This window comes from Heterodontus francisci, chromosome 10 (assembly GCF_036365525.1).
Source record: "Heterodontus francisci isolate sHetFra1 chromosome 10, sHetFra1.hap1, whole genome shotgun sequence".
In the NCBI taxonomy this organism is placed as follows: domain Eukaryota; kingdom Metazoa; phylum Chordata; class Chondrichthyes; order Heterodontiformes; family Heterodontidae; genus Heterodontus; species Heterodontus francisci.
Window position 1 is genome coordinate 94,425,859 of NC_090380.1, and position 16,618 is coordinate 94,442,476.

General features: G+C 45.1%; 1 protein-coding gene across 2 annotated transcripts in view; it reads right to left on the reverse strand.

The window, feature by feature from the left end:
- The window catches only part of LOC137374641 (sorting nexin-9-like), a 97,970-nt gene that overhangs the window by 44,636 nt on the left and 36,716 nt on the right, over positions 1-16,618 (reverse strand). For both annotated transcript variants that reach the window (XM_068041078.1, XM_068041077.1), the window contains exons 8-9: positions 12,928-13,053; positions 11,403-11,520 (exon numbers count right to left, since the gene is read on the reverse strand). In XM_068041078.1, the coding sequence (XP_067897179.1) occupies positions 11,403-11,520; positions 12,928-13,053 (244 nt within the window). The remainder of the gene's footprint in view (positions 1-11,402; positions 11,521-12,927; positions 13,054-16,618) is intronic.

Consider the following 16,618-nt stretch of genomic DNA (forward strand, 5'->3'; position numbering starts at 1 on the left):
AAGCCCTTTTTTTTCCAAGAAATCATTTGTATCGCTGTGCTCATCATTCAAAGAACTGCTTAATGCTTGCTGCAGCCAGAGTTGAATGCTTATCTACTGAAGGATTATTTTCATCAAATCCAAGTGAAGAATTCGAGTGACCTTTGATTATTTTTTTACATTAGAAGACCTTATTCATCAAGGACGTAACCTACAAAAAAACCTTACTTATTTTATTTATTCTTAAGAGACAGCTAATTTTTAAAAACTCCACTTTAAAAACTTGTTCACTGTTAGTTTTTGAGTGTGCGTGTGAATGTTAGGTTAAAATAAGAAGTTATAAGGTCTTTGGACATAGCTTTATCTTAATAGTGTTTAAGATTTAGTTTTTTAATAAATAGTTAATTTGTTGTTGTGTAAAGATACCAGGCTGAATTTTACCGGCCTTCGACACGTGGGTCGCAGCGTAGGGGCTGGTAAAATGTTGCAGGGAGAGACCCGCCTCAACACGCGTCGTCGAGAAGGGCCCGCCGCATATTACCGGCAGCAGCACTACAATCAGCCTATGGTAATGATTACTTACCAATGCTCATTATGCAGCCCGCCGCCTCTCCACCGATACTGCCAGATTTTTCGTTGAACTGGCGGTTATCACGTGCCGTCCTGTTCACGATCTGAAAAGCTGGCAGGTCCTCACTCTGCATTCTGGAAGGGAGAAGGGAGGGGGGATTCACAGGGGTCTAACTCTGCATTCTGGAGGGGAGGAGGGAGGGGGGATATGCAGGGGTCTAACTCTGCATATTTAAAGGGAGGAGGGAGGGGGGATACACAGGGGTCTAACTCTGCATATTTAAAGGGAGGAGGGAGGGGGAATACACAGGGGTCTAACTCTGCATATTTAAAGGGAGGAGGGAGGGGGGATACACAGGGGTCTAACTCTGCATATTTAAAGGGAGGAGGGAGGGGGAATACACAGGGGTCTAACTCTGCATTCTGGAAGGGAGAAGGGAGGGGGGATTCACAGGGGTCTAACTCTGCATTCTGGAAGGGAGAAGGGAGGGGGAATACACAGGGTCTAACTCTGCATATTTAAAGGGAGGAGGGAGAGGGGATACACAGGGGTCTAACTCTGCATATTTAAAGGGAGGAGGGAGGGGGAATACACAGGGGTCTAACTCTGCATTCTGGAAGGGAGAAGGGAGGGGGGATTCACAGGGGTCTAACTCTGCATTCTGGAAGGGAGAAGGGAGGGGGAATACACAGGGTCTAACTCTGCATATTTAAAGGGAGAAGGGAGGGGGAATACACAGGGGTCTAACTCTGCATATTTAAAGGGAGGAGGGAGGGGGGATACACAGGGGTCTAACTCTGCATATTTAAAGGGAGGAGGGAGGGGGGATACACAGGGGTCTAACTCTGCATATTTAAAGGGAGGAGGGAGGGGGAATACACAGGGGTCTAACTCTGCATATTTAAAGGGAGGAGGGAGGGGGGATACACAGGGGTCTAACTCTGCATTCTGGAAGGGAGGGGGAATACACAGGGAATACACAGGGGTCTAACTGCATTCTGGAAGGTTGGGGGGGGGATACACAGGGGTATAACTCTGCATATTTAAAGGGAGGGGGGATATGCAGGGGTCTAACTCTGCTGGTGGGGGGATACACAGGGGTCTAACTCTGCATTCTGGAAGGGAGAGCGGATACACAGGGGTCTAACTCTGCGTTCATAAAGGGAGGAAGGGGGGGGGGAATATTCAGGGGTCTCACTGCATTCTGAAAGGGACGCGCCTGGGATTACTGGAGGGAAAGCTGTGCTGGCATGAAGGGAGGTACTGAGTACCATCCCTCCATTAACAGTGTATGCTCTGTGTTTGAGAGGGGGCAATAGCACACTAGGCACCCTGTATGTGGGGAGTGTGCCAGAAAGGGCAGGAGCATTAAGCTTTTATGGATGCTGGGGACAATCAATTCAGCTGGTAGGATCTTGATGTGGTCATGCTGTGCCACTGAGTGTTGGTCAAGATGGGCAATGCCACGGAACACCACATAGTTGATCCAGGAAATCAGCTGATGTACCCGTCAACACCAATCCCTGCCCTGTTAGGAACCTTTGAATACATGCAGAGTTCAACTTTATTTATCACATGGAAATAGGTATGGCTCATCCTACATTGTGTGATCCTCTGCACGTGAGGATCTGTATGCTCCAGAGGCAATATCAACAGGCAGGTGCGATCAATGTACAGGAACCCGGTCGTGAGCAGCAGCTCCCAAGGGGATCCCACCATTACGGTTGCCGTGCATCTACAGGCCCCACATGACATGCCATTGGATGTCAGAGCACCAGTGTCAGAGGCGACTGCACATGTTAGAGAGGATGGTGACACGGCTCTGTGCCCTGCTCAAGGATGACCCTGCAGCCCATGGGCTCCATTGGACGTGCCGTGCCTTTGTTCGTCATAGAGGCAGCGGATGTCAAGCCTGACGCCTCTGCAGCCTTTTAGGGGCTCAAAAGAGACCTTTGTGGGGTCACACAGTCAGCAATGCACAGCTGCATCAGGGAGGTCACCAGTGCCCTGCATTGGAGTGCCAGTAAGTATGTCCGCTTCTGGACGGACTCTCACAGCCAGACCCAGAGGGCCATTGGTGCTGGCACCATTGCCGGAGAACCATAGGTTGTAATGTTCATAGACTGCACTCATGTCGCCATCAGGCCTCCCGCCTGGCTACCACCTGCAGACATCACCATTAAAGGAGCCCTCTCAATCTAGGTGAAGATAGTATGTGATCACCGCAGATGCTTGTTGCGAATGTGTGACCGCTTCTCAGGCAGCTGCCATGATTCCCGAGTTTTGCGCCAGTCCCAGCTGCCACCGCTGTTCACTGAACTGGGAGGGGTGGCTTCTTGGAGATGAGTGCTATCCTTTGCAGACATGACTCCCGACACAAGTGAGAGACTCCACCACTGCTGCAGATGAGAGATACAATGCCAGCCACTGAGCTACATGAGCCACCATTGAGCAGGAGATCGGCATGCTGAAAGACTGCCTCCAATGCCTGTATGGATAGGATGATGCCCTGTACTACAGGCCAAAAAGGCCAGCTCTTTTCTTTGCTGCTCTGCACAACTACACACCCAATAGGGGCCAGGCCTGGCATGATGAGGAAAGACGTCAACAGGATTCCTCCTCGGACCATCAGGACACTGAGGACCTACAACATGAAAGACGCATGGGAGGGCAGATGGCACCCAGGCTCTACCGCAGGGCTAGCAGTGAGGTAGGGCTGTACGCCAGTGGCTTATCAGACAGAGGCTGTCTGCTCCATAGGAACTGACATGAGCTCTGCAAGCCACACATCACCCTCGCTCACCTGCTGTGCACCAGTCTACATCTGCAGCATCCCTGTGTAAACCATTAGAGGCAGCAGCTGACTGAGACAATGTCCATGTCACTGCAACTGTGGAGACGCTCATGAGTAATGGTGACATGGCAATGATGTTATTGCGTACGTTGCCCCTTCTGAAGGTCCAACAATGCAAAGGGATGTGACATTGGTGCTACATGCTGGCACACATCATTCACACAGAGAAAAGGACACATATGTTGGTGAGGAACATTTAGTGAAAGATGTATTTACATTGCTGTGACACCCGTGCATTCCCATTTGTGTCAGTGTGTTCTCTGTAAACCTCTAATACCTTTTATGGTCTATTTAAGTCCTGGAATGTGCAAAATTAAGATTATTCACCCAGGTGCGGCATGCCTACAAGAAGAAATGTTACACTTGAGTGGAAGAAGAGGATCGCAACTTCAGAGGACACTGGGACACAGCAGGGTAAGTATGTGACAGCAAAGCAGAAAGTGCTGGGGTCACTCAGCAGGTCAGGCAGCTTCTGTGGAGAGAGAAGCAGAGTTAACTTTCAGGTTTGTGAACTTGGACAAGTTAACTCTGCTTCTCTCTCCACAGATGCTGCCTGACCTGCTGGATTTCTGCAGCACTTTCTGCTTTGCTGCCAGATCGGCAGCAGCCCCACTCTTCAGCAGTCAGGTAAGTATTTCTTTGACAGCTGTCAGGAAGCAGGTGCTGGAACGCTTAAAATAGGGCCCCAGCACCTGCTGCACAACTGTCAAAGGGTTCCTCACTGCGCCGAATGTCCCGCCTCTCCCCACGTAATATTGTGGGGAACGGGCAAGGCTCGGCGCAGTGATGCTAATGAGCCCCCGTGCATAATATCACCGCGCTGATTTGAAAGGGCGCCGCCATGGTGACGGCGTCGGAATAAATTTCAGCCCACCAGGTTTGGTCTGTTTCATTCTGGGGTTACCACCTTGTTTAATTTAGCTGTTTTCCTTGTGGGCGTGAAAGCTTAATAATATGCTTTGAGCTGTGGAGTGACGGGATTGACAGTGCGTTGCTCCCGCCGTGGTCGTAACATTATCATGTGACTTCTTTTAAGTTTCTGGATACTTATTTAATCTCTCTATTTATCCATGGAACTCTATTCTTTGATGTACCACCTGATGCACCGGGAGATAAAAGGTGCCGAAGCCAGAGACCAGAAGCAGCAGCGAGAGCGCTCTGTTCTGTTCGGTTCTGTGGACCTGCTTGACCAGCAAAAATTGAAGTGTGACGTCACAGGAGAACTGGTAAGTGATTGGTGGGTATTTCTTTCTTCCATTTGAGCAGCGGGAGTGGTGAGAGCACGAGCCAGGGGGCAGCCGGGAAGGTAAGTTGAGCTATAAAGTACTTACCTCGTGATTCGGCGGACGCGGACATGGAGACTGCCAGGTAAGTGAACTTATATATTCGGGCAGTGGCTAAACCCGAAACACTACACGTGTAGTGTCTCCCACCCATCCTTCTCCTCTAACCAAAAAAAAAGGACTCTTGTGTGGAGGGTTTGGTAAGGTAAGGTTTTCCTTTATTTTTTTAAAAATCTCTTTTGTCAATTTAGAGCAGAGGGGATGGAAGCTAGGGCAGTTGCATGCTCCTCTTGCAGGATGTGGGAGGTAAGGGTCACCACTTGTGTCCCTGCTGACTTCACCTGTGAGAAGTGCACCCAACTCCAGCTCCTCACAGACCGCGTTAGGGAGCTGGAGCTGGATGAACTTCGGATCATTCAGGAGGCTGAGGGGGTGATAGAGAGCAGTTATAGGGAAGTAATGACACCTAAGTTACAGGATAAAGGTAGTTGGGTGACCGTCAGGGGAGGGAAAGGGAATAGGCGCACAGTGCAGGGATCCCCTGTGGCCGTTCCCCTCAATAATAAGTATACCGTTTTGGATACAGTTGGGGGGGACGGCCTACCAGGGGAAAGCCACAGCGGCCAGGGTCTCTGGCACGGAGCCTGGCTCTGTGGCTCAGAAGGGAAGGGGGGAGAATAGGAGAGCGATAGTGATAGGAGATGCAATGGTTAGAGGAACAGACAGGAGATTCTGTGGTCGCGAACGAGACTCCCAGATGGTATGTTGCCTCCTGGGTGCCAGGGTCAGGGATGTCTCGGATCGAGTCTACAGGATTCTTAAGGGGGAGGGGGAGCAGCCAGAAGTCGTGGTACACATCGGTACCAATGACATAGCTAGAAAAAGGGATGAGGACCTGAAAAGCAAATATAGGGAGTTAGGTTGGAAGCTAAAAGGCAGGACGAGCAGAGTAGTAATCTCAGGATTGATACCGGTGCCACGTGCTAGTGAGGCTAGAAACAGAGAGCGAGTGCAGCTGAACACGTGGCTACAGAGCTGGTGTAGGAGGGAGGGCTTCAGATATGTGGATCATTGGGATACCTTCTGGGGAAGGTGGGACCTGTACAAGAAGGACGGGTTGCATCTGAACTGGAGGGGCACCAATATCCTGGGCGGGAGGTTTGCTAGAGCTCTTCGGGAGGGTTTAAACTAGTTTGGCAGGGGGATGGGAACCGGAGCTACGGATCAGTGGATGGGGTAGCTGTTGAACAGGCAGATACAGAGTGCAGAGAGTCTGTGAGGAAGGTTAGACAGTTGACAGGGCAAAGTTGCAGCCAGTATGATGGGTTGAAGTGTGTCTATTTTAATGCAAGAAGTGTCAGGAATAAGGGTGATGAACTTAGAGCATGGATCAGTACTTGGAGCTACGATGTTGTGGCCATTACGGAGACTTGGATATCACAGGGGCAGGAATGGATGTTGGATGTTCCGGGGTTTAGATGTTTCAAAAGGAACAGGGAGGGAGGTAAAAGAGGTGGGGGAGTGGCATTGCTAATCAGGGATAGATCACAGCTGCAGAAAGGGAGGTCGTCGAGGAGGGTTTGTCTACTGAGTCAGTATGGGTGGAAGTCAGAAACAGGAAAGGAGCAGTCACTTTATTGGGAGTTTTCTATAGACCCCCTATTAGCAACAGAGACACGGAGGAACAGATTGGGAGGCAGATTTTGGAAAGGTGCAGAAGTAACAGGGTTGTCATGGGTGACTTCAACTTCCCTAATATTGATTGGAACCTCCTTAGTGCAAATAGTTTGGATGGAGCAGATTTTGTCAGGTGTGTCCAGGAAGGTTTCCTAACTCAATATGTAGATAGGCTGACTAGAGGGGAGGCTATGTTGGATTTGGTGCTTGGCAACGAACCAGGCCAGGTGGCAGATCTCTCGGTGGGAGAGCATTTCGGTGATAGTGATCACAACTCCCTGACCTTTACTATAGTCATGGAGAGGGACAGGAGCAGACGGGATGGGAAAATATTTAATTGGGGGAGGGGGGGAATTACGATGCTATTAGGCAGGAACTGGGGAGCTTAAATTGGGAACAGATGTTCTCAGGGAAATGCACGACAGAAATGTGGAGGTTGTTTAGGGAGCACTTGCTGCGACTGCTGGATAGGTTTGTCCCGAAGAGGCAAGGAAGGGGATGGTAGGGTGAAGGAACCTTGGATGACAAGAGATGTGGAACAGCTAGTCAAGAGGAAGAAGGAAGCTTACTTAAGGTTGAGGAAGCAAGGATCAGACAGGGCTCTAGAGGGTAACAAGGTAGCCAGGAAGGAACTGAAGAATGGACTTAGGAGAGCTAGAAGGGGACATGAAAAAGTCTTGGCGGGTAGGATTAAGGAAAATCCCAAGGCGTTCTACACTTATGTGAGGAACAAGAGGATGGCCAGAGTGAGGGTAGGGCCAATCAGGGATAGTGGAGGGAACTTGTGCCTGGAGTCGGAGGAGGTAGGGGAGGTCCTTAATGAATACTTTGCTTCAGTATTCACTCGTGAGAGGGACCTTGTCGTTTGTGAGGACAGTGTGAAACAGGCTGATATGCTCGAACAGGTTGATGTTAAGGAGGAGGATGTGCTGGAAATTTTGAAAGACACGAGGATAGATAAGTCCCCGGGGCCAGACGGGATATACCCAAGGTTTTACGGGAAGCAAGGGAAGAGATTGCCGCGCCTTTGGCGATGATCTTTGCGTCCTCACTGTCCACTGGAGTAGTACCAGATGATTGGAGGGTGGCAAATGTTGTCCCCTTGTTCAAGAAAGGGAATAGGGATAACCCTGGGAATTACAGACCAGTCAGTCTTATGTCGGTAGTGGGCAAATTACTGGAGAGGATTCTGAGAGACAGGATTTATGATTATTTGGAAAAGCATAGTTTGATTAGAGATAGTCAGCAAGGCTTTGTGAGGGACGGGTCATGCCTCACAAGCCTTATTGAATTCTTTGAGGATGTGACAAAACACATTGATGAAGGAAGAGCAGTGGATGTGGTGTATATGGATTTTAGCAAGGCGTTTGATAAGGTTCCCCATGGTAGGCTCATTCAGAAAGTAAGGAGGCATGGGATACAGGGAAATTTGGCTGTCTGGATACAGAATTGGCTGGCCCATAGAAGACAGAGGGTGGTAGTAGATGGAAAGCATTCAGCCTGGAGTTCGGTGACCAATGGTGTTCCGCAGGGATCTGTTCTTGGACCTCTGCTCTTTGTGATTTTTATAAATGACTTGGATGAGGAAGTGGAAGGCTGGGTTACTAAGTTTGCCGATGACACAAAGGTTGCTGGAGTTGTGGATAGTGTGGAAGGCTGTTGTTGGTTGCAACGGGACATTGACAGGATGCAGAGCTGGGCTGAGAAGTGGCAGATGGAGTTCAACCTGGAAAAGTGTGAAGTGATTCATTTTGGAAGGTCAAATTTGAATGCAGAATACAGGCTTAAAGACAGGATTCTTGGCAGTGTGGAGGAACAGAGGGATCTTGGGGTCCACGTCCATAGATCCCTCAAAGTTGCCACCCAAGTTGATAGGGTCGTTAAGAAGGCGTAAGGTGTGTTGGCTTTCATTAACAGGGGGATTGAGTTTAAGAGCCGCGAGGTTATGCTGCAGCTCTATAAGGCCCTGGTTAGACCACACTTGGAATATTGTGTTCAGTTCTGGTCGCCTCATTATAGGAAGGATGTGGAAGCTTTAGAGAGGGTGCAGAGGAGATTTACCAGGATGCTGCCTGGACTGGAGGGCATGTCTTATGAAGAAAGGTTGAGGGAGCTAGGGCTTTTCTCATTGGAGCGAAGAAGGATGAGAGGTGACTTGATAGAGGTGTACAAGATGATGAGAGGCATAGATAGAGTGGATAGCCAGAGACTTTTTCCCAGGGCGGAAAGGGCTATCACCAGGGGGCATAATTTTAAGGTGATTGGAGGAAGGTTTAGGGGAGATGTCAGAGGTAGGTTCTTTACACAGAGAGTGGTGGGTGCGTGGAATGCACTGCCAGCGGTGGTAGTAGAAGCAGATACATTAGGGACATTTAAGCGACTCTTGGATAGGTACATGGATGATAGTAGAATGAAGGGTATGTAGGTAGTTTGATCTTAGAGTAGGTTAAAGGGTTGGCACAACATCGTGTGCCTGTACTGTGCTGTACTTTTCTATGTTTGCCTTATAGGATTTTGTATGCATTTATTTTGTACTCTATCCATCTCATATTTGAAGAATTCCCACTGCTGATTCATCAACCTGTTCGCAAACTTCTTTGCCCAGTTAATGTAGGTCAGTTCCCTCATTTTCTGACTATTATCTTTTCCATTTTGACATACCCCCGCATGATTGGTATGGAAAGCATGTAGGAGTGAGATAAAATGAAGTATCATATGTAGATATGTGTCATTTTTACCACCAAAACTTGTGTGGTAATACTCATAACCACTGCCATATCAACTCTAATCAAGTCTCAGCAAGGCGGTACACATTTATTTAAACAGAAAACTTTCAGCTGGTTGGAGTCATACGTAGCACAAAGGAAGATGGTTGTGGTTGTTGGAGATCAATCATCTGAGCTCCAGGACATCACTGCAGGAGTTCCTCAGGGTAGTGTCCGAGGCCCAACCATCTTCAGCTGCTTCATCAATGACCTTCCTTCAATCATAAGGTCAGAAGTGGGGATTTTCACTGATGATTGCACAATGTTCAGCACTATTTACGACTCCTCTGATACTGAAGCAGCCCATGTCCACATGCAGCAAGACCTGGCCAACATCCAGGCTTGGGCTGATTAGTGGCAATAACATGCGTGTCACACAAGTGCCAGGCAATGACCATCTCAAACAAGAGAGAATCTAACCAGCTCCCCTTGATGTTCAATGGCATTACTATTGCTGAATCCCCCACTGTCAAGATCCTGGGGGTTGCCATTGACCAAAAACTGAACTGGACCAGCCAGATAAATGCTCTGGTTACAAGAGCAGGTCAGAGACTGGGAATTCTGTGGTGCGTAACTCACCTCCTGACTCCCCAATGTCTGTCCACCATCTACAAATCAGGTGTGTGATGGAATATTCTCCATTAGCCTGGATAGGTGCAGCTTCAACAACACTCAAGAAGCTTGACACCATCCAGGACAAAACAGCCCATTTGACTGGCACCCCATCCACCACCTTCAACATTCATTGTCTCCACCACTGACATACAGTGGCAGCAGTGTGTACCATATACAAGATGCACTGCAGCAACTTACCAAGGCTCCTTCGACAGCACCTTCCAAACCCGCGACCTCTACCACCTAGAAAGACAAGGGCAGCAATGCATGGGAACACCATCAATTGCAGGTTTCCCTCCAAACGACGCACCATCCTGACTTGGAACTATATCACCAAGCCAGTGATATCCATATCCCACGAACAAGTAAAAAAAAAGGAATGACCATCTATTTCCCTTAAAGTAAAAGAAGAAATAATGAGAAGACTGAAATGAAACAGATAGACATAGAGAAGCTAATAAGAGACAATTTTGAGAGTTGGGAAAGAGAGAGTTAGAGAGATAGAAAGAGGGTGGAAAAGAAATAAAGACATGGAGAAGGAGATAAGTGAAGCAACATTTACTGGCAGAGAGAAACCTTTTTATTTTGCCTACGAGCAATGCCATTGGAGATCAGCTCATTAAATTGTAATTGTAAAATTTTAAATTTGTGCCTTATCTTATATTTGATAACCAGATTTAGTGCTCCAATTGATTTACCTTTGATTTGCTCATAGACAATTTAAAAAATGTGTATTATATATAATGTACTAAATGTTTTATATATTTCATGCTATACGGTTTGTCACTTGCTTATCTTGTATATCACTATTTATTTTCAATTTACTCCCCAATATATTTTTGAAGGGTTTTTTTTTGTAGCCAATGTAACATCAGCAGAAACTGTATTTTGTTATTGTAATTACATTCTGTGAAATTCCTTGCATTGGTCCCAGGATCAACAGAGACCAAGGACAGATATATTTTTGATTATATAGGGGTGAAATTGGTCTCGGCCAGTAATGCAGAACAGGCCATAGTGAACTGGTGGCCCGTTTTACACCCAACCCAGTTTTTTGTTGCATTGGCTTTAATGGAATAGAAAATTGGGCAACCAATTATACACCTTGCCAATAAGCTGCTGGCCATTTTGCACTGCCGCCCAAGATCAATTTCACACTATTGTTCCCATGGTTCAATTTACATTCAAAAATTGTCCATTGTTCAAAAGCAACATTCAACAGATTCAATTTGTTCAATCATTTTATTGGATTTTCCACAGTTTTGCTCATGGGAAGTTGGGTGATATTATTCCATGTAACGCATAATGTATAATTCTGTTGCAAACGTGGGGCTGTGTCCCTTTAAGTTCAATAATTCTAACAGCTGTTAAGTAAATGTTAACTCCACTCAATTAGAGTTCAATCAGATTAGGTCAATCAAGTTTGAAAATGCTTGTTAATTTCTGTCTCTAAGAATGTATGTAGCACATAAAAATACTAAATATGAATAGACCTAGCAACTGAAAAATTGGCATAACTGTCAAGTGGCAACGTTTTCTCCTGGTTAATTTGCTATTTTTACAATATTTTCTGGTTTTATTATGAGCAGATATTGATGGTGGTAGTCAACATTAAAACACAAAGAAACCACTCATAACATATTTTAGTCAATACTTACATGGAATGTCTTTTTCTGGCAGGAGAGGGATTGGGATTACTAACCCAAACTTCTCTATTAGTCGACAGCATAGCCAGTCAAAATGTTTGTATCGATGATAAACTGAAACATTTGTGTCCTACAAAATATTGACAAATGAACTTTAAAAACATACTGAGACCAAAACAATGAGAAAATATGAAATATGAATATCAAATCCAGGCATTTTGATTGGCAAAATAGTTTGCAAAAGTTTATTGCAATTTCCAAAAGTACACCAAGACAAATTCTTGATCACCAACTTGAACAATCATCTGTGTTACAGCAGAATTTTCTTTGCAGTATGTTAAAGAGAATGAATCCACTCGTCTGGCACTTGAAATTTTGACCTACTGGTGGTACATTTATGCCACAGACTGCAAGTTCCAAGCAATTTTCAAATATCTGTTGATCTGGGAAAAATCTGAAGAGGATGAAACTTTTATAACTAGCTGTCCTGAAATCAAAGACAACTGACTGTAGCTATTCACTAAGTTTCACGGAGGTGTAAAAGGCTGTCTAGAGAATAATTCTAGCGTCATATTTTATTTATTGATACTGCACTGAAACAGGCCCTTCGGCCCACCGAGTCTGTGCCAACCAACAACCACCCATTTTTTATACTAATCCTACATTAACCCCATATTCCCTACCACATCCCCACCACCTACCTACACTAGGGGCAATTTACAATGACCAATTTACTTATCAATTTGCAAGTCTTTGGCTGTGGGAGGAAACCAGAGCACCCGGTGGAAACTCACTCGGTCATAGGGAGAACTTGCAAACTCCGCACAGGCAGTACCCAGAACTGAACCCGGGTTGCTGGAGCTCTGAGGCGGTGGTGCTAACCACTGTGCCACTGTGTCGCCCAGTTGTTTTGTTGTTCTATGTTTACATCTTTCCCAACTTCTTTTTTCCTGGAGTCATATACCACACCTTTGCTGAGATCATGAGAGGACTTGTTTCTATGCTTTTGCAAATATTCTGTAAGTAGGAGCTATAAGATGCCTTTAGTCTCCCTGCTTCACCACCTATATGTAGGTGAAGCAGCAATGAAGGGATCTTTGGCACAAGCTTGTCTGCTACCAGTCTGTAGTGACATATTGACAATCTAAGACTGTACCACCCACTTCACCTGCTATGGTACTTTCAGGAGATTATTAATAACCTAACCTAGTTACTGGTATATGAAAATATAGCCATAAATTTAGAAGCATTTACCACTGCTCTGTTACACAGTTGTTATAGGGAATTACACACTGTTATATGGAATAGTGTTTAGGATGAGTTAGAGATTATATTGTTGGAATTACAGAGAGCAATAATAATGGTTAAAGATTAAAAGCATTTGTATGATATTCCAGGGTCTATTATTTTTATGCTGGTATTAACATTTAAAACAAGCATGCTAAACATTCATCCGCTACTGTCACTAACAGTATTCCCAGCCTACTAGTTCATTATGAGCCCAACTACAAGTATATGGAATGTCACTGATACTTACATTAGGTGTAATTTGGTAAGAAATGTATTTCTTCATGCCTGAGTATTTAGTTTCCATTTGAGGATTAGTTACTGTGCATTCCAATGGTACTACTGGATACACCCAGGATGCACCATTTTCATTGAACTAAGACAAAATAGAACAGTGTTAACTCATTTTTGATATAACATGATCATACAGGCAGCATACATGAGCTAACACAACAGTATTACAAAATTTCAGCATGCATATTATTACAAAGAAACAGAATAATGTATTGTACAAGCATAATTGCAATGAGTTCTTTTATGTTATCTGATCCAACATAAATGAGAAGCATGGAGTCCAGTTGGTTGAAGATCTCAAACAGGTTTATTACAGCTAAACTATTATATATGGTACAGAGCTAACTATTTACAGAACCTGCCTCTAGGTGTTACAGTTGCAGAATGACAATGACTTTAAGTCACATGACTATGTCTTGGTACTTAGCTCATTAGGATACTCAGATCTTAAAGGGACATCACTCTTAAAAGCAATCATACAACAATGAGAATTATTTAAAAGAAACATTATTAAAATGCTAGCAATTTCAAGAATTACTTCACCATAACATTTTAGTACTGGAGTTACTTTAATTTTAGACCTACCTGATTGTAAAATCATTCTTTTTCTTTAAATAAATAGGCTTCTGTAAATTAAAGACTACAACTATCTCTGACTTTGTAACCAGCCGCTGGTTTTGTGTTCTCTCATTTGAGGGAACCTGAAGCACTCTATGGTGATTTCTTGGCATGAAACCATATTGAAATCCCATCCTTATCCCTGCATCAGCCAGTGGTGAAAGTTGTCTTTGCGAAAAGTGTGAAAGTAAAATCAGACACGGTACCAAACTGATTCACCATGACCAGTATCATACTTTCGCCATAAACCAATTTGAACCCCATGGATCCGATTTCAAACATGATTGCAACAGTACTAGAAAAGATCCAAAGGCACTTTTCAAAGAAAAGCAGGGAGCTCTCCTAATGTCCTGGCCAACATTCATCTTTCAACCAACATTACCAAAACAAATTAACTGGTGATTCAGCTCATTGCTATTTGTTCTTCATTGCCACACCTGCCTACAAAATAACAGTAACTGCATGCAAAGGCAAATACTTCTGAACATCTAGAGGATGTTAAAGGTGCTATTATGCATATATTTCTGGTCTAATCTAATTTGCACAATTATTCAGCACTTCAGCCACAAACTCAGGTGGGTCTAGGCATGGTAGGAGAGGAAAACTGTGCACAAGTCCAAATGTAAGTGGATTATGTCATTTAACGGGGAGCGTCTCAAGGAGGGGGACAAAACTTTAGAAAGCTTTTGGAGACCATTAAAAGGCATGTCAGTGCATCAGCAACCTTTGCCATAGCTGAAGGAGTATGGCTTAGTGGCAAGCCAGGATGAAAGAACCTGCAGGTGCAGGCATTAGTCTGCAGACAAGTGAAGATGCAGCCCACCATTAGGCCTCCTCTTTGATGGCTTCTGAAGTCTAGATGGTGCTGCCTGAGCAGCTTGTGAAGAAAGTTTCCTCTTTACCACTCTGCAGAACCATCCCATTGGTCAGCATTGTTGCATGCCTGCAAGAAGGTGCAATCAAATTTCAGGCCATGGCTGATATTTACTATATGCCCATGACAGCAAGATGCCATGAGTCACTTCCCCACCCACTTTTGCATATCCTGCTCTGATTAGGATTTGAAAAGTGGAGGGGTTTAGGAAGGGAGTTCCAAAAAGTGGGGTGAAGCAACTGAAAGGTCTCCCAGCAATCTTGCAGTAAAGGGGGTAATACACTGAAGGCTGTAGTTGGAGGGCACAAGAAGTGATGCTAGACTGAAGGAGGTTGGGGAAAGAACATGGAGAGATGAGAAGTATTTCAAATTCAATGCATCTGGAGCCAGGGAACCAGTGCATATTGGTGAGGATGAACCAGATGTAGTGTAGGACAGGATACAGGTGTATGTGTTTTGAACAAGCTGGAGTTTATGAAAGGTGGATTGTGGCAATTAGAAGGCTGGCCAGGAAGGTTTAGAGAAATAGGTCTTGCTGTTGGACAGAAGCATGGATAAGGACGTGAGCTGTGGAAATTGTTTGGGATAAAAATGCAGTATTGTACCAATGTGCCTCCTGGCTTGCTGTACTCATGTGACCTCTACCATGAGGCACACTGACTGCAGGCAGACATTACAGTGAGTTTCTTTAAAGACAGAGTCCACACCAGACTGGTGTCCTGTGAGCTCATAATATGGTGTCAGAGTGGAGCTGAAAATTGAGTGTTGAAGAGCTGTTTACAAGCACAAATACAGAACAAAGGCCACAGGAATGGTCAGAACTACTAAAAGCCACAGGAAGCCACAGAAAAGGAATAAAGATCTACCTGAAAGCAAAGGGCAAGACAATAGCTACCAATTTCCCTCTGCCTGCGCTGGTCGAAATGAAAGGTGAAATGAAACAGAATTGGCAGTTTTTCCACTCGCAATGGCAAGATTATGAAATTGCAACAGATTTAATTAACAAACCAGAGCAGCTGAGAGCGGCTACACTTTTATCACTGTTGGGGAGAGACTGTTACAAAGTGTATTCCACCCTAAATCTCTCTGAACAAAAAAAAAGACAGCAGAAATTTTGAAAGCCTTGAAGGCACACTTTGAACCCCAAGTGAATGTAACCTATGAATGGCATGTATTCAATATTTGGGCCAAGGTGAAAGAGAGTCCATTGATCAATATGTAACTGCGTTAACACAGCTGACAGAATCCTGTGAATTTGCGCAATTAAAAGATGATCTAATTAAAGACAGGATTGTGTTAGGCATAAGATATCCCAACAGTGTGAGCACATCTACTGAGAGAAGACAAACTTACTCTCAGGAAAGCGATTCACATGCAGAAGTGCTGAGGTTGTAAATCAGCAGCTAGACTATATTCCTGGCAGAACAGACCAGGCCTTGCATTATGCTGATAGACATTCCAGGCCGAAAGGGCAGAAAGACAAAGGTGAGGATGCGAATACTGCAGAGGACATGACATACAGGAAAAGAAGGCATGTCCAGCATAGGGAGAGCACTGCACGAAGCTGAATCATTTTGCATGCAAATGCTTGGCTAGAAGGAAGCACAACAAGCAGGTACAGATGGCCACTGGAGAGATATCAGCTGAAGATTCTGACGAATCACTGTATAACATACAACTGGTTGCTTCAGACAGGTGGAGCAGCGATAAATGGTTTGTGACTGTTGGAATGATGACTGCAGAAAATATCAAGTCAATATAAATTGGCAGATAGAGACAAGTGCGTCATGCAACATCATGACTTTCACAGACCTGTACAAAGTGGCGATCCAAAAATGAAGCCCTCAAAAGTAAGGTTGAGGCTATATGATGGCACCATACTAATGCCAGAAGGAAAGTTACTCAGAGCCCATTGCAATGAAAAGAACGAAGATCTAGAGTTCCAAATCATAGACAGCAAGCAAAAGCCACTCATCTGAGCAGAAGCAAGTCCAAAACTTGGACTGGTAACGCTCAAGGTGCAAAAAGAGCAAACCCAGCAGATGGCCTACAGGAGTGGGCGCCATCGCTGAAACGAGAATGCCTTTGCCAGTCGCAAGGTGATGCGAGTCATACAGGTGATGAGAAAGAGGAAGATCTGGCAGTTGTCTGCTCA